At 39.5% G+C, this 23,150-nt stretch overlaps 1 protein-coding gene across 4 annotated transcripts in view; it reads right to left on the minus strand.

Annotated features, from left to right (window-relative positions):
• Positions 1 to 23,150, minus strand: part of USP32 (ubiquitin specific peptidase 32) — a 62,156-nt gene that overhangs the window by 9,736 nt on the left and 29,270 nt on the right. For 2 of the 4 annotated variants that reach the window (XM_014254981.2, XM_088066117.1), the window contains exons 6-23: positions 17,955 to 18,086; positions 16,525 to 16,632; positions 15,642 to 15,757; positions 15,195 to 15,257; positions 13,566 to 13,649; positions 11,195 to 11,256; positions 10,983 to 11,085; positions 9,466 to 9,658; positions 8,200 to 8,375; positions 7,347 to 7,487; positions 5,520 to 5,679; positions 3,238 to 3,392; positions 2,894 to 2,975; positions 2,328 to 2,402; positions 1,694 to 1,832; positions 1,331 to 1,436; positions 758 to 931; positions 103 to 277 (exon numbers count right to left, since the gene is read on the minus strand). In XM_014254981.2, the coding sequence (XP_014110456.1) occupies positions 103 to 277; positions 758 to 931; positions 1,331 to 1,436; positions 1,694 to 1,832; positions 2,328 to 2,402; positions 2,894 to 2,975; positions 3,238 to 3,392; positions 5,520 to 5,679; positions 7,347 to 7,487; positions 8,200 to 8,375; positions 9,466 to 9,658; positions 10,983 to 11,085; positions 11,195 to 11,256; positions 13,566 to 13,649; positions 15,195 to 15,257; positions 15,642 to 15,757; positions 16,525 to 16,632; positions 17,955 to 18,086 (2,244 nt within the window). The remainder of the gene's footprint in view (positions 1 to 102; positions 278 to 757; positions 932 to 1,330; positions 1,437 to 1,693; positions 1,833 to 2,327; positions 2,403 to 2,893; positions 2,976 to 3,237; positions 3,393 to 5,519; positions 5,680 to 7,346; positions 7,488 to 8,199; positions 8,376 to 9,465; positions 9,659 to 10,982; positions 11,086 to 11,194; positions 11,257 to 13,565; positions 13,650 to 15,194; positions 15,258 to 15,641; positions 15,758 to 16,524; positions 16,633 to 17,954; positions 18,087 to 23,150) is intronic. The other 2 variants (XM_014254982.2, XM_005525914.3) reach the window with 2 other exon arrangements.

Consider the following 23,150-nt stretch of genomic DNA (forward strand, 5'->3'; position numbering starts at 1 on the left):
ATATTATTCTTAATAAGTAGTAACACAAGCAAAATTTGATGTTTTACAGCTGTTCCACTTATACAGATTTTATTTTAGGAACAACACATTTACACCACTCACCTGTAATTTCTAGGTGCATGTAGCTGTCCATTGGCAAAGGCAAGGATAAAAAATTAAAAGGGTCAAACCTAACACTTATATGCCCACAAGTTTTACATTTCACTTGTGACTTCAGCTGCCCATGAAATAAATCTACAACAATGGATCTGTTTCTTCTCAGATGGTTTTCCCAGGCCTGAAATGAAGCACAAAAAATATAAAACAAAGTTAGAAACTGGAGACTACTTCATTGCTCTCCAAAGTTTCATTGGCCTATGTGAGTCAAATTATTTCCACAAAAGTTGTTCCCTAATTTATAATAAATAGGAAGTATTTAGCACAAGTAAAGTTCTCAACACAATAATCAAGGTGTGACATCATTTAAAATATTTCTGAGGGGATTATCAGGCATCTTGAAATATTTTGATACTCCCTAATTTTGCATTGTTACAAATTGTTGTGAAGTATCATCTTCATAAATTTATTACAATTAAAATTAATTTTCAGCTCAAAGGTGAAATTATCTCTGTAAATCACAGCTCTGACAATGTCCAAAAGGTGCTACAGTCACAAAGGTGTTGCCACAGGCAGCCTAATCAACAGTTTCTCAGCTTAGTACTGTAAGAAGAGAAAAAACACAGAAAACCACCCCAAAGCCAAGGATTTGAAGCCTCACCTCTGCTGCTACTTCCCAGTCTGGCCGACCATCACTGTCCTTCAGTTCCACATATGGCTTATCATGAACTCTGTTCAAATCCTCATGAAGCCCATCCAGAAGAAAAGCCAGAAGCTCCTGTGAGTCTTGCTGTTGAAAACCATTAAATCTTGGAGCGTATTTCGCTATTGTCCACTATAAAAAAATCAGATACTTATTTAATATCATGTAAAAGATGTAAAAAGAAATCAAAATATTGTAGACAAGACATGTGCTGTCAATGAACACAAATTCAATTGCCAAGAGCTGAAGGGAGACCCTTTTCTTTCAGAACAAAAGCTCATTTACAGGTAAATGTATCATCCTTTGTACCTAAAAAGGGCCATAAAAGCCTCTTCTTATAGCACAACCTATGTCACACCACATAACTCCTTTGGCCTTTTAACCACAAATTCCACCAGGTCTGATGAACACTGGCTCCTTCTAGGGAAGATTGAGTCTCCAAACTGCTACAATACAGGTAACACCAGGACAAAGTGCACTGAATTTCTGCTTTTCCAAGCAATCCTTGTTTTCCACCCCAGAATAACTCACCCTCAGCTTTAAGGGGGCTATGTTCTTCTGGGTGCCACTCCACAGCTCCTGGACCAAATCCCCATAGCACTTGGCCATGTGTCCTTTCATTCCTATTGGATTTGTCCTAGAAATCACAAAGGAATTAATACCTGATTAAAATTAAACCACAGCTCAAGCCTGGAGATGTAGAAGAAAGCAGAAAGGCTCCTGCTCCCAGAAATAAGAGGTTGTATTTCCATGCCTCTAACGTAGTATCTGCTGCAGAGCTGGTAACACTGAATTTAAATCATTCCTTTACACTGAATTTCAGCTTGCAGAAGCAGACAGCCCTGAATAAATGTTCCAGCACCCAAAATGCCACTGTTCTCCCACAGGAATTACCTGTTCAGCTCGTAGAGATGCCTCCCTGAGATGAAGTAGCGCGTCAGGGGCTGGGTGTTGCTGACACACTGGATGCTGGAGTTCATGAAGCACGTGTTCCCCAGATTGCTCAGGCCTGTAGCACCCTTCTCAGTAGGAACTGAGCAAAAAAACCATCGTTTTAGCAGTTGTGCAAATGAGAAAATTCAGAATGTTGTAGCAGCATCTTCTCACAGTAACCAATTTAATTGAACCTGCTCCTAATTATGACACTACACGGATGCAGCAGGTGTTTAAAATAGCTGCTCTCTCAACTCTGCTTCACAGAAATTGAGGTATTTTGTTGATCTGACCTACTACAGACAGCAGTGCAATCCATACAGAATATTTACAGGTAATTATGGTACTGAAAATTCTGGGTTTGTTTGTTAAAATCTTAATTATTCCTTGCTTTAACAAAATCCAAGGTAATAAACAAAAAATCCCACCCTCCCACATTTCCAGCATTTAAGTTAATATAAAGGCCAAGCAAAGCAGCATAAAAGACCTCATCCAGTGTTAACATGACCTGTGTTTAAAAAATTGTTTCAACATTTCTACTGGCTTTTTTGATTTTTCTTCTCATCTTAATCCAGTGACCCTGTGGAAGACTCACCTTTGTGTCTGTCTATTTTACTGCTGTTTGCTATAAAAGACATCTCTTCTGGCCAGCTCATGTCTTTGTTTCGAACTAGAAAAGGACATGAAAAGGGACTTTTAAAAATTGTTACTTACTCCAGAGAGCTTACACAGCTGAAGAGGTTTAATTAAAATTTTCTAATATTTGGGATTAGAAATGTGCTTACTTCTAGCTATTATTTTTGCTAGTTTTCATTTCAATGTTTCTAATCATTATTTGAACTCATTCTAACACTGGCATCCCTCCAACCACACCAGTAACATCTTTAGGAAGCAGCCTTGGGATTGCTTTTGCTGCTAAATAGCAAATTTTTCAGTGCTTATTCCAATTCTCAATAAAGATCCACCAGGTCTGAACAAATCAGTTCATGAGCCATCATGAATATTTTTTTGTTGCTGCAAACCAACAAAAGATCCAAATGTATTTCAAAATAGGAACAAAATACATGCAAGCTTTCCTAAATTAGCTTTGCCATCACCTCCCCATAGATTCCCTCTGGAAATCTCTATTTTTAGAAGTATAGTCAATGATACTTTTTATACCTTCTATTACTAAATGCTGCTCATCTTGGATTTTAAGGTATTCCAGTCTGTGATCTTCATCATCCAGCAAAGTGAGATAGTTCTGCAAGGGAAGAAAAACCACACCACAGGATTAGAGTTCTACATGTACAACCTTCTGAGGATCCTTTCACCTCAAAACACGGAAATTAAAGTACAAAAATTTCTGAAAAATTAACAGCAAGGCTCTTTAACTGTGAAGAATCTTTATGGCCACACTCATTTTTCTGGGCATGTGTAGTTAATATATCCTGAAAAGGAATAAAACACATAATATAAAAAAAAAAAAACAAATTAAAAAAAGGAAGGAAAAGGAGCAAGATTACCTCACTGTTGTAGAGCCAGAGGCGCATGTCCTCCTCCTTTATCCGCAGCCTCTGGGACAGATACTCGTGGATCTCTTTGATGGTTTGCATCCGACTGAAGCAGCCAGTGTAAGCCAAGACCCTTTTTAAAGGAGCATTTGGGGAAGGGACATTGCCTGGATTCACAGTGGGAGAAGGGGAAAAGAGAATGGATTCACCCAATAATTATACACTGAATATACTTTCTGCAAGAAGTATTATACACTTGTAGTGCTTGTGTTTATGAGTTAGGTGGAAACCCGGTTGTCACTGAGCCTTTGGGACAACAAATCTGCTGTCACAAAGCAGATAAAATACCTCCCTTCTTAGTAAAACCTATTAGAAAATTGCTTCTCTGAGATTCACATAGGAAATAAAAAAATTCAGTGAAGTTTTACAAGTTTTCACAATTCTGTTTCTTGAAGACACAGTATGAGAGGCAAAGGGAATTTTCAAAATAAAGGACTTCAAAAGTTCACAAGGATTTCTTTTTTGAGAGAACATTGTAAGTAAAATATAAGGTAAAAAAAAAACCAGTTTGACTATTTTTGGGAGTAGCATGACTTTGCTTCAGCTCTTCTGTGGGGCTGAATGCTGATCTATGCACATGAAATCAGCCTGGCAGCTCAAAATAAACAGAAGTACTCTTAGTAACAAAATTTCTTAAAAACTAAATTCTTCAAATCATTCTGTGAAGACACCTGGGATTTCCACCAAAATTTCTCAACAAGCTCACATTTGCAACAACAAATTAATTGGTCAAAATTAATTAAACTGGTTAAAATTAATTAAAATCCCATCTTTCTAATGGGAGCTCATCTTACAATAAAACTTTTGCACTAGAGATGAGACCAACTTTAAAGAGGGTTGTTTTTTTTTGTTTAAAATTCAGAAGTTCCCCAATCCTTACAAACATGAAAAGCTTTTATTATCCAGCCAAACCCAAACTGGACAACTGCAATACTTAAGTAGCCTGTTCACCATTAAAAGACTACAATAAAATGAACAGAACAACATGAAGAGGTGCAGAATTACATGATCACATGCAATTTGACAAGAGAGTAAATGATACCTTATAAATCAGCAAAGCATCAGTCTGGTTTCAGTGTACCAAGCAAAGTACTCAGTTTTTTTTTAAAAGAAAACAACATTTTCTGAGATTAGGGATCAGAGGATTAGTTGTAAGATTACAGCAAGAAAGCACATCTGAGAACTCCACAAGATTAATAACAGATTGGACAATCAAATTAGTGCAGTGCAAAGTAATTCCAAATCAAGATCAAATTTGGCACATGAAAAGATTCTGTCCATTGGAATTTGGGCATTTTAGGATGTCCAGACAAAGCAGTTTCCATTGGATTAGGTCAGGCAGGAAAGCTGAATTTGGGCAGAGGCAGTTTGTGCAGCACAACTCGATGGCACAGGCTACACAGAGGCTTGAGATCCTACCAAAGCAGTGAAAAACTGAGCATCTGCATCAGTTTTACCCACATTCTGACACGAGCAAGGCTGAAGGACTGAATTTTCAGCAGTCAGGTGAGGCCATTTTTGGACATGTTACTGTGGATGCAAATGTGTGTCCAAATGTGACACAGGGATTCCTTGCAGCCTCTTGTGCGAGGCAAACTGGGAACTGGAGACAAATCCTGCAACACCTCAGCTGAAATGTGAAGCCACAACCTGAAGATTACTCTTGGACAATCTTTTGGTGAGCATTACCACCACAATTACGGCAAATAGATTTTAGCTGGGTGTTTGTATTTAATTGTCTTTTTGAACTACATCAAATAATAGTCTTCATATTCCATTCATTTCATCACTCTCTAAAGAGCATTAAATAATTTTGGGCATCAAAGCCCAGCTTCCCAAGTAACTCAGAAGCAGTTGGCTGAGCATTAATTGAATTTATTGTGCCACTGCACTATCAGAGAAGCACAGAGGCACCTATTCCATGGCTACAGGAAGCACTCCCAGAATGGGAATGCCCAGCTCTGGATCTTCTGATCAGCTCAGCTTCTGCAGTGCTCATTTCTCACTCCCAACTCACCCATAACAGTGGCAATCAACTCATTTCCCTGCAAATGCTCCCTGCTGCCTTTTCCTTTGAGTGGGGAGCAGGGGGAAGCCCCTGGACGCTCCTGAGCGCCGATGGTGCCGCAGGGCGATCGAGCTGGAGCACAAACGCAGAGCAGGAAGCTCCCCCAGCCTGGGCTGGCCTAGAAACTGCACAGGGGGTGGTGGTTCTTGCTGCATTCTTAAGTTACCTCTGGGCAAATGCTGAGGGAACATTCTGAGGCTCATCATACCCATATTGACCCAGACGTTGGACTGCTGGGTGCGCGTGGCCGGCTGCTGCCGCAGGAACAGCAGGTACCGAGGGAACAGCTCCAGCTCTGGCACGTTGGTCTTGCTGTTCTTGATCACCTGCAAAACATGTTTGGAACATTTTAGGGACTCACCTTGCAAGTGTGGAGGAAATAGCAGTAGGAACAGGAGTGATTCAATCATTAAAAACTGATTAAATTATTAAAAAAACCAACTCTTTTATGAGAAGAGAAAAAACCTGAACTTCTCATGGGGTTTTAGGCAAATATCCCCAGGAATGACGATTTCCTGATTCCTAAGCACTTTTTGGAGCTTATTAGCTGCAGGTTGTCAAAAGCAAACACCTTATTTAGTGCAGCATCACTCTCGGCATCACACCATGGAAAGAATATTTTTGTAATTCCTGGAATATCTGTGAATCCACAATGAACCTCATTAATTCCACTCAGTGTATAACACTTCCACATAAAACTTTCACAGCTGTTGAAAGAACTGACAAATGCAGGATAAGACATTTGGTTTGAACTTTGGGAACCACAGGATTGACTTAAAACCTTCATACTGTACTAACAGGCTGCAACCTGCTTTTGTTGCATTTTGCTGCATTGACAGAAAAAGCTGAAATTACCCCAAAACATATTTTGCAGCGTTTCAGCCGCCATTTCTACAAAGATTTTACCACCTAGATCTGCCCAAATATACAACCAGAAATGGAAGGAATGTTCAGTCTTTTTGTGACCACGTGAAGCAGAAGAAAACAGCTCGAGCTATGAGAAGGAACGTACCACACTGAAGTGCCACAGTATTCAACTTCAGCTACAACAAAAACAATAGTGATGACATTTTCTGAGAATAAAAAAACACATTACTTTGTGTATAAAGTGATGTGGCCTTTTCTGGATCATGAAAGGTGTTTGTTTCCATGGAGAATGTGTGGGAGGAGGTAAGAAGCCAGTGATTTTTCCCTGTAAAATAATTGTCTGCACTAGAGCCAACAGACCAAATTGTCAAAAATCAGAGATGATCCTCTCCCATCTGTGACACTGAATGTTTGTACACCAACCACCAAAAATCTATTGCTACCAGCACAAAAATCCCCTCATAGTCTTTTTTTAAGTGCATGTCTCCTACAAGAGACTACCTGACAGAGAACATTCCAACCTCTCTGTGGAATAAATACACTGCAGGGAAATTGGAGAAAAAGTTCCCAAGGTTCCCCAGTGAGCAGACTCCTGCAGCTCCAGCTCCCAGGGGCTCTGAGCAGCCATTCTGACAGAGAGGAGCCTTGGCCTGTTCTCTTTCCTGGACTCACCTATTGCCAGCTGCTTTTGAGCTCTTCCCCAAACTCTGCACGCTGTGTTTCTGTGATGCTGAAGCTGAAAGAGCAATTATTGCCTTCCCCCTACTTCATGCAATTGTCAGAGAGAAGGAACAGGTTTCCAAAGCTGCAGGTGTTCCACTTTTCATTTTATAGCTTTTTAATTGTATCTCAGTTTTTAAAGATGAGAGTTTTGATGCCAAGCCTTTTAAGCTGACCTCAGGTTTACTTTTGTGTGCTTTAGCAAACACCAGCAGCTGAGCAGCACTTCTGCTCTGCTGCAAACCTCCAGTTAACAGCCACAACTTTCCATCCAGGGCCAGTCTGGAGGCTGCTTTTTTCCACTTTGCTCTTCAAGACACAGGATGAAGTGGGAGATGACTGTCAGAGGTTAATTGTGCTGCTAGACAAATTTGGTTGTTAAAAAGTGTCCAAAATCACAACTCACCGGCCTGGGCAAGGACAGGTTTGCTCCATACCAGTGGTAAAGTGCTCTCCAAACTGGTTCTGGCACCATGACATAGTCCTTTCCTTCCACCAGCTGTGGAGATCTCTTTAACCTTCCACCCTCCATAGTCAGTGATGCAGCCTTTTTTAAAAAAAAACAAAACGGGTTTTGTCACATCTCAAATGTGGAAATTAGTACATGGCCACAATGATTTCAGTTCATGAACACAGAATACTCTTTAATTATTAAAAGACTTCTAAGTAACAATTAGCAGCTGCTATTCACACTGAGAGCCGGTAGTTAAATGTAACAGTAATTAATGTTCAAGTCTCATTATTTACTGTTTCTCTAAAAGCTTGTGCAGTACAAAATTCATGTGTTTTGCTCTTGTGTCACCTACTCCAACAACTCTGAACAGGAAAATCCCCTCTCTGCTCAGCACTGATGCTGCTGCTCTGTGTTTCATGTTCTGTTTGCACTCACACTGCAAAAGCTATCAGTTTTGTTTTACAGTATTGTTATGCAACAGCAGTAAATTCATATTTAGATGGAAATGCTGAAGTGTTTGATTATCAAAGTATTTTACATTTAATGATGCAAGCTGTCTTTTCATAAGTACCTCTCCAACTGTAAGAATATTTTGAATGTTTCTTTTCTCACAAGACACAAGAATAGCTGGAGAAGCAGAACACAATTTTTCCCTCTTCAAATAAGAGTAAGAAACCTTAATTTTGCTGTATGATAGAGCAATGTTAACTCAGAATTAAGCTGAAAAAAAACAACATAAAAAAGCTGTGATAAAATCCAGCTAAAATATGCTTTTCCTCTACTGCCATGCCTTAGCTGCCTTTACCTTCACTGGTTCCTGTGTCACCAGGGGCTGGTTGTCAATAGCTCCTGGTTTCTGGGGGTTCAGCTGAAGCAGAGCACTCCCATTGGAGCCAAGGAAACACTGGTTGTTATTGTCTGAAGTGTTGTGCTGCCTTGCAAAGCTCACCTCAGAGCCTGGCGTGCCAGGGTACAGAGTATCTGAGCACAGAGCAAGAGAAAAAAACAGAAATCATTCAGTTCCTGATCCCATAAACCACAAAGGAATGACTTACACTCTTGTATCCTTGTTTTAAAAAATATTAAGTTTGCTGTCCTTCATCCTGCAGTGAAACATGCAACTCTTCCACCTCCAAAGGGATAAATGTATCAGCTCTCAGAAAGGGACTTAGGACTTTATATTTTATATCATGATTACACAAACACAGCAGTGAAACAGCCTAACCAGCTTTGCATGAGCAGATGTGGTGAGCATTTAGTTGTAATCTGGATGCTTGAATATCAAACTCCTAAAAAAACTCATATACAGAACTGAAGATACATCCAATAATGCCTTGTTTTATTTTTCCTTAAAAAGGTAAATGGTTTTATTCTTAAAGAAGCTGCTTTGGTCATGCAGAGCTAAATGGAAATTTCAATTAAAATAAAAATAAAAAGAAAGAACCTCTGTCTCTCTGCCTTTTGTTTCCCCCAACCCCTATACTCAAAAAAAAAAAAAAATCACAGTAATTTACCTAATTTCAATCAAAGTTAAGATTTTAAAGCATCAGATGCAACCTTCAGCTGCCTTACAAGAAAAAAAAATCTCCAATTCTCACAAGAACTCATTGAAAATCTGGACTAAAATCTCTTCTTTCACAAAGATAGATCTTAGGATCTGCACAAACTCATTCCAATTTAAATCACATGCCCTGCTGAACTACAACTGTGCTTTTCCTCATGGTTTTTTGCTGTTTCTTCCCTCTTTTTACTATCATTGCATGGCAGAATATGGGATTGACCAGCTTAAAATAACTTAATGAGAAAGTGGGGGGAAAATATCCCCTCAGAAAATAAACAATAGGACAAAAAATACTTTGAAAATAATTCTGGAAGTGAATCCCAGCGTAACAGATTAATTGCTGTTAAACCAGATTTTGTGTTTAGCCACCACAGACTAAAATATCCTAAAAAAATGTTAAAAATCCTGCAATCCAAGCTGTGTTATCTCTCTGGCTGGAGGGGTCCATGCAGTGTGCAGTTTTCCCAAAAGCTGTTCTGTATTAAACCTCCAAGGAAATAAGATGCTTACTGCTGCTGGTGGACTCTGAGGCTTCTGAGGCAGTGGAAATATTATCTGAAAACTTTTCTTCTGGTGCACTGAAGTCATTAAGACCTCCCATTTTGTCTTCTCCCTGTTCTGGGGTATTGGCTGCAGCAGCTACGAGGGGATTCTTACCTCCACTCAAGACAGATGAAGGCTCTATCACAACTGGGTTTGCATCCTAGAGTTGGGAAGAAATAGAAAAGTTAATGATGAGCCAAGATCAAAGACATTGCAGTCAAACCTGCCACCAAAAATTCACAGTTCTGTGACCACTTCTGCACATGGCAAGATTTGCTGAAGGAAAAATGCTTTCTACATGTACCAACAACAAAAAAAAAAAAAACAAAAAAAAACCCCAGCAGAAATAAACACCCAAATTGTTAAAACAATCAAATAAACCATGCTGCACAGAGTCAGAATTCCAAAATTATTTTCCTTACCTAGATACATAAAAATATCTACCTGGTTTTAAACAGCTGTAATTACAGACTGTAAATATTTGAAGACTTGAAGTTCGTATGGTTAAATGAGAAAACAAACACAACAACAAAAACCACATTTTTTCCTCAACCTGCAGCATTTTCACAGAAATTCTGCTGATTTTTGATTTTTGCTTGAGAAGTGCAGTAAGTAATTGCCTTGTGCCTTTATGCAAAAGGTTAGGGATGAAATCCTGAGCACATCTGAGCACTCACACCAGGGTAAGGATCAAATTACCTGGCATTTCTGGCATTTAAACCCTCATTTGGCCAATTCATTGTGCACAAAGAATAATGGTCCTTACAAGGTTAGTTAGTGCACACACTGCATTTTTCTGAGTACTTTCAGCTATTTGTTTTTATAAAACAAATCATGTACTTATATGATTACTTATGAGGGTATAAAAACCCTTCTGAGAGGTTTATTTCATTTGTTTACCCTGCAAATAATATTTATCTCCAATTAAATATTATTAAATTTATTAGACATTCTGTATTTTGTACAATTTAGTGGTGCTTTAGCCTAAATATTTTAGTTAAAGGGTATTAAAGTGCACCCTGTGTCCATAAAGTTTTAGCAGGACTCCTTTGATTGGGTATTAGACTATTTTTTGTCATTGCCTCTAAAGCAAATTAGACCAGTTTCCTCCTTTGTCCAGAACATTCTGAGTGTATTTATGGCCCAAGCCAAAGTGGGCAGCTTTATTATCAAATGGATCAGAAAACGTGAAAGAAATGCTCTTGTGAGCAAGGTTTTTATTCAAAAAATATTCTGAGATGCAGGAATGATGAAAGAGATGAGAATTTAATGAAATTACAGTGCAAAGCTCCCCACATAACAATGATTCAGCAGAACAATTATTTCCCACCAAGAGACAGGAGATGCTCAATTTTGAGCATTATTGGTTCAGCAGCCGTTTTCTCCACTCTGGTATTTTTATCAACACATTCAGAAAGACAAGAAATCACTTATTAAGTATAGATTATGATTATGATTATTATTATTATTATTACTCTACTTACATATTTGACATATTCTTTCCACTGGTGCCACCAGGGCATAGCAATGAGAAACCAGTTGTGCCCTGGCTGGAGGCCATACCTGCTCTCTCTTTCCAACCAGCCTCTGCACAGAGAGAATGGGAATTTTTAGCTCAAGCAGGGAATTTTCATTCTTTTGAAAACACTAAAAAGTGGATCTGAAAGCCATTTAAGGTTCTGAGCAAAGCACACACCTAATAATCTGTCCTTCCTCCTCTGGAGTGGCAGGTCGCAGTCCCAAAACTATGTGACACACCTGGAGAAAGAAAGAAATTCTTATTAACAGGCAAATGAAAGCCAAAAAAACAACTCAAATGAGACTTTTCATCATTTCATAATGGAGTAAGATTACTTTAAATTGATAAAACTCTAATAAAAAAGTCTTTTGAGCTGTGAGATTCCCAACTTGTTCCCACTGTTAAGATAAAAGCACCAAGAATGTCAAACGCCCCAAGTCAAATATTAAGGTGAAGAAAAAAAGCAGTTTTCATTATTTCCAGGCTGTGGCAGATCACAGGACTGAGGTGGATCAGATGCACAAATTAGGATGTCTGGGTGTGCTGGAGAGAGGGAATGAGGAACTGGGAGAGGGCAGGTGGTTGGAAGAGGGTGAACTAAAAGTTAAAAAGAATTGAAAGGGAGCAAACTGGGGATGAGTGGTTCTAGATGGGATTGAAAGGGAAACAAGCACTGGAGAGGCTGGGGAAGAAGTTCAAAGCAGAGCAACCAACCCAAACCACAGCCAAAACCACTCTGCAGAGTGCAGGCCATTCTCTGGATGTCTGGAGCTGGTTTTATTTTCTTTTTATTTAGTTTTGAACTGAACCCAGAAGGAAAAGGCCCCATCTCCTGGCCTGGGTGGGGTTTTATTCCCAGTACAAGCCAGTGTCAGATGGCTCCTCTTTCACTCCTTTCCCAGTAAAGCTGGACAGGGAGGGAGGAGAGGAGGGAAGAGCTCCTCGGGAGCCTTCCAGGGAGCAGGGGCAGCTCTCGACCCTCCCAGATGGTTTTGCTGCTCACCCCATGATTTACAGCCTTGTCCTTATGTCTCTTTTGACGCTATCAATTTGTATCTCAGCTGGAGATTTCTAATCGCTGCTAAGATGTCTTATTTAAATTTATATTACAGGGAGAGAGACCATATCACATTTGGAATGAAACAAAGGCCATTAGCCAGGGGGAAGCAACAGATTTTCCAGCACACACAACACAGCTGGGTCTGGTGTTTCTTTTTAAATTTGCGTAGCATTGGGCTAAAATGAGATTCTTCAGATAAACCAACCCCTCTGCAAACAAACCCATTTGTTGACAAGCTTTCCACTCAGAATATTTGGCTCTTCTGTCTGCAGATGAGGCACATGACACCTCAAATAAATGCCCAGATAAATCAATGGCACAATCTGCCCTGTGCTTTACATGATAAAGTTATTAAAAAAAATAAAATTAAAATCTAAAATGAAACTACAGCAGCTATGCCAGGAGGAAAAAAAACATTGTAAATGAGACTTCCAATGAGGAATGTGCAACACTGGTGATGTGTAATCAGCATTAAGACAGATTTATTATATCTTCATTCATTCTTTGTCAAGATTGCAGGGATATTTGTTAGTTCATCAATATTTAGTTATGAGGGGATATTTGATGCCAGACAGGCCAAAAATAAAGACAGCCCTTCTGGAGAAAGTTGCAACTTCAGCAAACCTGATGTAATTAGAGATAAAATGAATTTGAAGAACTTTCTGGTGTTACTCTTTCCAGCTGTGGTGTAGCTGCTGGCCTTGGGATACTCTCGCTCAGTCACCCCAAGGCTCTTGGGAAAGCATCATTGAAAATGTAATTTATGGAGTAGTCACAGGCCAGTTAGGATTATTATTATTGTTGTTATTATTATTATAATTTAAACTCCAAGTATCAACCTCAAAGGAAAGCAGGTAAGGAACAAACTGCAGAGGACAAAAATACTCTTTGAGGTTATTGTCTGCACAAAGTGAGCCAGAGCTAAAATATGGCTTTCAAGGATTTAGAAAAATCCAATTCAAGCTCAATTAAAACCCAATTCAGCACATACTTAATCCTCAGCTTCTGCAAGTGAACAGTGATAGGATATCCCAGCTTTCCAGGACTGCTTCATTAAGGAAGCAATGAGAGGTACCTTAGAGGGCCTTAACAGAAAATGTAAAGGAAAACTGGTTGTAAAATGTAAAGGGAAAGAATTAGAGATTTATTTTTTTTCCTTATTCCCTGGGTTACTTTCTTGGCAAAGATTTGCCACAAAAATCATTTCAAACACAGCCTTTGTCTAATGGAAAATATAATTGCTGATACAGTCGAAATTTCATTTTCTGAACAGTGCACCAGGTTCCTCTTGAATAGATGAGGCTTTAGGCATCTCCATGCACTGCAAGGAACAAATCAAAGAGAGAATCATTCTGCCAAGGCAGCCCAGAGCTGCAAAGCCACATCCCCTCCTGTGCACACAAATGCTGATGCTGCACTTCGTGGCCAAGCAGAAAGCTCAGCAGTTAATTACTGTAAATTACAGCCTTAGGTTTCCCCTAAACATACCTGAAAAAGCAGATTTAAAAATTCATTGGCAAGAGCACTCTTCACACTCCATATCTGGTAGTCCTCCAGAGTGAGGTGTCCAAGCTGGAAGGGAGGAGAAGGAAAGGGGAAGTAAAAACCATCAAAACATGAACCTGGTTCTGGCAAAATGCTCACTTTGCCTGCCTCATACAAGTCATGACAAAACCAGGGGTTTGATAAAAATTGGCATCTACCACTTTTTCAATAAAATTCGATCTAGTGAAAGAAAAAAAATTCCAGTTTTAGCATAATACAGGCAACCTAGAGAACTGAACAGCTCTGAGAGAACAGAGGGTGAACAGTGCTCAGTGTGGAACCTCTCCATCACTCACATCCAGTGTCCATCACCTGCACCCACTCACACACCCACCATCCTCCTCTGAGGCTTGGGAAAAACCAGTTTGGGTCACCAAGCCCTTGTGATCTCACCTAACAACACAAATCCCATTAATTCTTCATCACCTGCCAAGTCACAGTGCTGTAACACTGACCATGGCAGAGGGATCTCTGATTCAGTGAAGGGATCAATCTGATTTTTTTATCTGGCAATATAATTCAGAGCCAATTTTACAGCACTGGCAGTTACTCTGCCCCTCCTTACAGACCATTTTCTCCAGAGTTCGCCCAGGTCAAAGCTAACACACAAAAAGAGGTTAAATAATTTATGTAATTACTGCACCATCAGCTCTTTCCAGCACTACACTGATGATGCCACTACAAAAATATTCTGAAGACTGAAATCTTCTTTTTTAACTCTTTGTGGAATCAGGACTGTACACTTGATTATAAACTACCCTTTTTTTCAAGAAGCCAAACAATAAAAACCTCAAAAGATGAAACTGAAATAAGTCACAATTTCCACAGGTTTGGCAATTAAAGAATTACAATGAAGTATTTGCCCACCGCTTTGTTGGAATACAAGCAGGCAAGACAACTATTCAAACACATAATTAAGCATTTCTAGACATTCTTTATAGTTTTTCATAAATTATTTATAATTTCCAGACACCCTTCCCAATTAGTGAAGCAAAGGATGAAATAATGGAAGCAACTTCCACAATATTTTTTGTGGAGATCTCCAAATTTCCTATTTCCAAAGAGCAAGGAGAAGTACAGATAATTACAAATTTACACTCAGATACATTTAAAGCACAATATAAACTACCTGGACTTTTTGTTGTGTCATGACAGATGCCTCCATAGGAAGATAATGTGTCTTGACACAGCACAAAATATAAGATAAACTTCTGCACTCTCTCTTAAGATCAATTTTAACAGGAAACAAAGAACAGTTTCCCCAGAAGTCAAGGAGCAGATTTAAAACTGGTGTTAGTTATGCACAGCAGAGCCTTGCAAACAGTGCAGGCTTCCAATTAATTTCATCTGGTTATGCATTTTGGTTTTCGCTTCATGTATTAAAATGGCTTATAAAATTCAAACAAGTTCATTCTTTCACAGAACAGCGTGGTAAATTTTAATGGAAAACTGACATTTCTTGAAAAAGAATCTTTTATTGACACATCTGTGCTCTAAAGAAAGCACTTTCTCATAAATAAACTGAAGATACCGGAGTATAAAAATGACAAGGAAAGAACAGCAAATTCCTACCTTTGTGTTATCATGCACATGTAAAATATCTTCCACGATTTCAGACAAACCCATGTCCAACTCCTTCAACAAAAGGATTAGAAATCAGAGTTAAAGTCTCCCAGGAGGATGTGCTCAGAATAAAAATAAAACCATAGGAGATGCTGGAAGCTCTCAGTAATTCAAACCAAGGGCTCCCAGACAAAAAGCTGTGCTTTTGTACCTGTCTTTATATGAAAGAACACACATTAGAGACAAAGAGCTCTGGGCAGGTCAGGAACACATTCTAATCAAACCTTGTGCTTGGGGCAGGTGACAGCTCTGCAAGGCAAGGGACAGCCACTTGTCCCCATCCCAGGGGCTCAGGGGAGCCTGCACCCCCCTGACCCCCACCCAGACATCATGGACGTTCCTCCTTTGGAAGGATGGCTCAGGAAACAAGGAAATCAACCCCCAGACAGCACTCACAGGTATTTTGTCTGTCCTGTTGTCTTTCCAGACCTCTAAAAGTGCCACCACCATGTCCTTGAGCTCGGTGCGAGACAAGACCCCATCCCGGTCCACGTCAAACACCTTGAAGCAAACTGAGGGAAAAGGGAATGACTTTGCTGTTAGAACCATTCCACAACTCTTTCTCCTTTATTCCTCACAGCCCCTAAACCTGCAGAGCCCCCAGCAGCTGATGTAGTGCTGACAGTTCTGATGGGGGGATGCACGTGGGGAGGTGAGGAAACGGAGCAGCTGTGTTTAATAAACTCAGACCCGGATTCCTGCAATCCTCTGCTGTGTTTGCTGAGGGGATGTAGCAGGGAACATATGTGCATCCAGAAATTTCCAGGGAATTACAGCTTGGAAGTTGCAACAACGTGGTTTTGGAGAAGTAGGGAACAAAAAAGTGTTTCAAAACACAGGAACCTTGCAGGGAGCCAGCTGGGAACTGGGCAGTGAAAAGCCACAACATGCTATTTACCACAAGACAATCAAATAGGACATTTGTTTTCTGTTACAGATAATGAGTAGCTAAGTGTTTGCACTTTCTGTATTGAGATACACACTTCTGCCTCAAAATGCAGAACACTGCCAAAATAACTTCTGAAATGTAGTTTTTCCCAGTTAGATAATTTACATGAAACTACTGATAAGCTGTAAAAAACATGGAATTAGGTTTAATCATCCTTTATAAAAGGAAACCTTGATATTTAAAATTCCTCTATTTTTTTTTTAACTTCTAAAGTCGCCTTTCACTGACTTGTTCAGTGGGAAAAGAATCTCAAAAGGTGAAAACAACTAAATTTCATGGTTCAAACTGGAAAACTCCTCCCAAATTAACAGTTAAATTTTGCATACTTACACTTCTGTCTCTCTGCCAAGGGTCCCCTGCAACATGCTGAGAGCCCACAGGAAATTTCTTTAAAATCTATGTGATTGTCTCGGTTTTCATCAAAAGCATTAAACAAACCTGCAAACCACAAAAGCATCTCCTGTTACAGTACCTGAGAGCCACCCAGCACCTCCACGAGGGGTTAATGGGGAACATGGGCAAGGAGAAGTACAAACACTTGTCATTTCTTCTCATTAAGTGTAATAAAGGTAATTAAGCACTACTAAGACCATTTAAAGGTGAATGAGATCTCTCAGGGATGGCTGATCCAGCCAGGGGTGGGGAGAGAATCAAGAATTCTGAACAGCTGCCTGGTCCTCACACCCTCCTTGTAATGACTGATTTGGAGTGGAGCTGAACCAGTATGGCCAGAAATTCCAACGTGCCTGACAGAAATTCCTATGGAAATCGCTGAATTTCACTGCAAATTTGGCCCCAAGTTAAGAGCTGTAGCTACCAGTCTTCAAAGTGTTTAAGAGTTCAAATCATTCAGCATTTTTCATGCCATAATTTATTTTATTTTTTTTAGCAGCACTGACTCTACAGAAGGCAAAGAATGACCAGAAATCATTCATGTTTCCTCACAGCAGCTCTTTAAGTTTTAATCATTAAGTAGACAAAACACTCAGAAACAAAAGGATGTGGGGATACATCCCTGCAGAACTGGACATAAATACTGGGGTTTTTTACCAGTTCAGATAACTTTCCCATTTGTTACTTAGTGCTGCCACTTATCAGTACAGCCAACCTTTTGGTAATAAAATAATTGTCACTCCAGGACTGCAGAGCAGAGCTGGAGCACAAGTGGAATGTCCCTGAATGTCCTCATGTCGTGCAGCAAATGGCAACTGGACAACTGCAACCTCCAGTTCTTACCAGAGTGGCTTCAACTGGACAGACCAGTTTGGTTGTCAGCAGAAATAACAACCTACAAATCTCCTGACTGAGTCTCCTGAAAAAAATCTTCCTTAATTTCCACTGTTAGGGAGGAGTGTTTCATTGGCTGCATGATACAACAGCTGACTTGCACACTGAGTTGTCATTTCATAGATGAAACTCTCATTTGTCAGTTTTAAAATGCTCCATTTTCTCTCATTCAGGGCCAGCAGTTTATTTTGTCTTTACAGAATCTTAAGAAATAAATTTAAGAAACTACAGGGCAACTTCTACATAAAAACTGACATATCTCCTGCCGACTGATAAGAATGCAACACCTCCTTCAGCATTCCAGATTTCCCAACAAACAGAGGTTTCTCAGGCCTCTTCTCCCATTTTTCAGAACTCAGTGAAGCTATTCTGTCCTTCAAGCATAAAGGGCATTTCAGAACAGACACTTTTAAAGCCATCACAGTTGTAAGTCAGCAGAGCAGCAGAGGTTCCTCACTGATCTCGTTCCATACCTTCACTCAGAGATTGATGGATTGGGGGGGACACTAAGGGGGCAAATGTTTCCAAATCAAAGCGTCCAGTTCTTGACTGAGCTTTTAGCAGCCAGTATCGCTTCTCCAGGTCAATGATGTCGGATTCTTCCACTGCATAATCAACAAAAATAAACCAAAATTACCTTCTTTGTTCACAGAATCTTCTTACCCATTCGCCATCGAGGAGTTCACCGTCAGTAACACCATCACAAGTGTGCAGAAACACAGAAATTAACTTTTCCCATGTTAGAGCCCCTTCATTTTTCACCTGTTTCTTTCTGGTGGTTTGAACAGGCAGATTATATGTGCAGTGTCTTATTTTCCCAGGGTATTCAGTATTTAAATCCTCAAAAAAGATGTGAAGTAGCATTAAAAAAAACAAAAACAGATCTTTTATGAAAATTATGTAGTACTTGGCTGCTCTTAACAAACTCCTATTTGAAATTTTTAGCTTTTTGATAAAGAAGGATAAATTAATAAGGCTAAATTTTAATGTGCCATTTAAAGATTTTAAGTCAGCTCTTTTTTTCCCAAATATAAAATAGCTTGTTTGATGTAATGATGGATACTACAGAATTATTTACAATCCCAGTAAACTCTGGGGAGTGGTTACACAAACCTACAATGCAGAGGAACTTAAAAAGCAATTTAAAAAGGGGAAGAAACCCCAAACCCAAGAAATAAAAGAAGGTGCTAAGCAAGTGTGGATAAAAATAGCCAAAGGAAGAGCTTGTGTTTTCCTTCAAAGCATTCTATACAAATGTTCTCTTTATGCTTTATCCTTGAAATTAAATATATATATATATATATATAAACAAGATTAAATTTCTGCCCAACAATACTTTTAACCTTTTTACATATGCAAGTGTGTCACAACAGTGCTTTAGGTCAGTGCCAATTAATTGGTTCTCAAATAGATCCGTAATGACAAAGCTGTCTATATTAAGAACCACTATGTGTGATCTCATTCCCAGATGGTTCTGAGCCTTTAAATCCATGCCAGTTTTCTAATAGGTTTAACTTGAGCTATTTGGCCTGGTTTAGTCCACAGAAACAATAATAATCCTGTAAGGCTTAAGAACAGAAGGGCTCCACCTAAAATGTTATGTCAAATTGAAATTTTATTGATTCCTTTCCTCGTTTCTGTCATTAGTGGCGGTAATTTACTTAAAATAGTAACTTAGGTAACCTGCAATGAGCATGAAGTAGTTGTAACTACCCAGCAGGAGCATCATATGATGCACCAAAACTTACACAACTCCTTACCCTCAGCAGCAGGAGAATGGAAAATCTGAATAAAGTATCTGGAGTTGGAGGAGTAGAAGGGGTTTGCATTTTCCTGTAAGGTGTTTTTAGACAACCCAGCTGGAGAAGTGACATCAGTGACAAATGTCCCTTTCCTGTGTGCCTTCAGAACAGTCACACAGGTGACAACCCCAGCCTTGCCTCCCCAGTTCCTCAGGGCATCATTCCCAGCTCCTGTGCATTCACACAGGGAGAGAAGAGCTGATCCAGAAGAAAAAATCATTTCCTCTTTCCTCTCACCCTCCTTCCCAGATGGATCAATCCCCTGGTCTGTTTTGCCATCCCCTGGCTCTTGGCTGGGGTGTAATCACAAAGTTCTTTGGGTTGGAAGGGATCTTTAAAGGTCACCCCATCCTCCTCCATCCAATATTTCCAGGGATGAGGAATCCAGCACCTCATCACAAAAACTTTCTCCCTCACATCTACTCTTAGTTCAAACCCATTAGCCCCTAACCTATCACCACAGGAACTACTGAAAGTCTGTCCCCAATACATGAGGAAGCAGCAATCCAAATTTATAAAGGAATATTATTCCACTGGAAATCAAGAAAGAGGAATAGAGGAGTTATGTCTTTAGAAGATCAGCATGTAGAAATATCACAGATGTGAGGAGAATGAATCCCAGGGCTCTTCCCCTTCCCAAACAATGGGAGAGGAGAGGTTGTGCTGCCATTTACAGGAATTCCACTTCCACATTACTGCTCTCATTAACAAACACAAAAGCATTATTTATGTTCTCTTGTGCATGACCATGTAAATCACTTTGCTTCCTTTTAATCCACCTCTGTAAGTAGGAAGAATAACAAATGTGTGAGCTACACTTCATTCTTCAAGTGATACAACACAGAATATTCAAAAGCCAGCAGGAAGCTCAAATTGTCCTCACTGAAGAGTAAATCTGCAGAAACCTTATTATGCAGGTGCAATATTTATTTTCAATTATATTTAATTAAGAACTGAAAAAATGTTATATTTTGTCAAAAAACCTCTCTCAAATACCTCTCAAATAACAGTAGAAGTTAGCTGAATTCTGATTTTTTTTATTGTACTTCACAGATGTTTCTACAGTGCTAACTCCATTTTTTTATTCTTTCATCTCAGAAAAGAAAGGTTATCAGAAAGCATCTTGTCTGTGTTTCTGTTCACGGAGGTTGAACTGACATCATGGTCACTCAGAGAATTTTCAAATAATCACCTTTAAAAGAACAGCTGATAAGTGTTAGCACAAGTGTTACATTTTTATTCTAGCCCCAGCGTGCTGACTTTCTGCACAAGAGCCGCTTTACTTTTTTTACTTTAGAAAGTAAAACCAAGTAGTAAATAACATTCTTAGCACTGATTAGCCTTACACAAATCAGGTTAACCACCAGTAAAAATGTGACAAAAGAATGTTTCTCATTCACAGTTATAACAAATTATAGCCCAGTGCACCAGTTCCAGTGAATAAAAGGGAGCAGGATTTATTTATTGGATTGCAGCACACGGGAAGTTTAACTGCAGCTGAGCAGCAGCTGTTGCGTAATTTGATTTCTCCAGAGTGATTTTTTGTACATAATCTTGTAAATCAGTCTCAGGATATGCAGTGCACCATCTATTCCTCCATGAGTGCAAAAGAAATCTCTGGCTATTTATGATTATACACATAATCATATTTGTTACTGAAGTTAAATGAAGCATGGGAAAGGCACAGTACACTTAATACCCAAACATACCAATGTGCATGACAAAACACCATATTCTACAGAGCTTTTGTACACATAAAAGATTTTATCTTTTCAGAATATAAGCATTTTTCCTTAATGTCTTTTCAAATCACATCAAAGTCTAAAGTAGGCTTTCATTCAGATAACTTAAAAAGATGTATTTTATATACAAAATATAGGCCAAAACCCTAGGACACACAGGCCAAGTAAATATTCATTTTGGTAATTCAATACATGATATGATTATTTGAGGTCACACGGACATGATGCACCTGAGAAATTTAAGCAGTTTACCACCCATGCTGATTTATGTCTCCCTCATCACTTGCCCATTAGAAATACAAAAAACTTCCAGATCTGTAACACCATGAATGCTTTTTTTTGGTTCCATTCTCTAAGAATTAGACCAATATGATCAGAGGGATGATAATAAGTACAACTGAAGCAGAATCTTCTTGTAAAGGAAGAACAAATAAACGTTTTCAATCAAAATATCATCTAAAACTGTAAAACTACTAAAAATGAGTTAATTTAGAATGTTGATCAACAGGCAGGTGCATAGCAGTGATAAGCACAAAACCCCCATGTTACACTTTAATGCTATTCCCACAAAATGCCCCTCTACAATATTCCATAGATACCAAGCCATGAATTATCTTCTGCCTTTGAAAACAAATTTAAAAGCATGTTTTCATTTCAACCACTGCTTATCACAATTCTTTATACAACCAGAATTCACCAAGTATTCCAATAGCTGACAAAACTTCAATATTTACCCACCTATGGGTACAATCCTCTCTGGCTCACAGCAGCAGAAACATACCATATTCCCAACATTTTACCAAGACTTGGATTGTTTCCCTGTTCACCATGATGTGCTCCAGGCAGACCTCAGGCCCTGCTGGCAGGGAGGGCTCTTCATGGCCAGGCAGGAGCCCAAATACTGGTTCTCACTAAAAACTCTCCTTTGTGGCTTTCAAATTAACCCCCAGAAGACTCTGGCACTGAGAGCTGCTTTGCAAGACATAAAATAGCCTGGAACTAAGAGGATAACAAGTGGCAAAATACAGATTAAGTGACACCGAGGCTTTTACTTATTGGCCTGGGCTGCTGTCAGACTTTCATCTTTGTGCTTTTCCTGATTAAAAACAAACACAGGGAAGGGAATATTAAAACCTCGGCCAAGAGAGGTTTTGTGTGTGTCAGATGTGACCATCCAGGTGTTCATCCAGTGGAATATGGATTATCAGTGCCTCAAGGTGGGAACAGGGAGGTGTCAGCAGCACAGCTCCTCTCACAGCACAAGTGTTCATTCACACTTGGGAAAGGCAGCACAGGATGAAACGAGCCCTTAAAAGCAGCTTTCATAAAGCCAAAATCTTTAGGATTGTCTTCTAGAGGCTTCCACAACATCCCTGTTCCCAGAGTGGGTGCCCCAGCTGCAGAACATGTATTTAACACGCAGCCTTTTAATGCCAGAAAAGTGAAGGGATCCCCTCGCTGCACTTTCCTTTCAGCCTCCCATCTTCATCCTCCCACAGAGTTGACAATCCCAGCTCTGACACAAGTTGTTCCTTCCACAACGCTCAGCTTCGATTTTGTGCTGCTTCAAAACCTGACTCTTCCATTCCGACCACCCTGCCTGGTTATCCAGGGCTCCTCTCATTTCTAGCACTCAATGAGTGATAAATGTACATTCTAAAATAGAATTATTTGTCCTGATTGCAGTCATAACTGCACCTCAGTGGGTGAGAGCTGTCAGAAAGAACAGGATGAATTTTTCTGACAACAGAGGAGTCTCTTCCATTCAAAGGGGAATTTGAATGTTATTTAATCAGAACTCAGTGACACAAGAACTGGGTGACAAAGAAGTACGAATTAAACATTCTGTCAGCTCAAAACCAGCAACCTGATGAACAGAATTATTTTCCCCATGGAAAGGGCTGAAAACCTGCGTATCTAAGCCCATTACACAACACTGAGTCACACCAAAATGACACATGAAAAAGGCAACCAGCACCTATGTTGCAGCAGAAAAAACATTTCCAGCTTAAATGAAGGAGATCAGTGAGGTGTCCCTTGACTCAGTGTGACAGAAATGTGGGATTTACAGATTGTTCAATCTGATGGCTTCAATATATATAAAATAAATTTAAATGCATATGAT

The sequence above is a fragment of the Pseudopodoces humilis genome, chromosome 23 (assembly GCF_049639895.1).
Source record: "Pseudopodoces humilis isolate 2021_Gansu_Grassland_sample_001 chromosome 23, ASM4963989v1, whole genome shotgun sequence".
In the NCBI taxonomy this organism is placed as follows: domain Eukaryota; kingdom Metazoa; phylum Chordata; class Aves; order Passeriformes; family Paridae; genus Pseudopodoces; species Pseudopodoces humilis.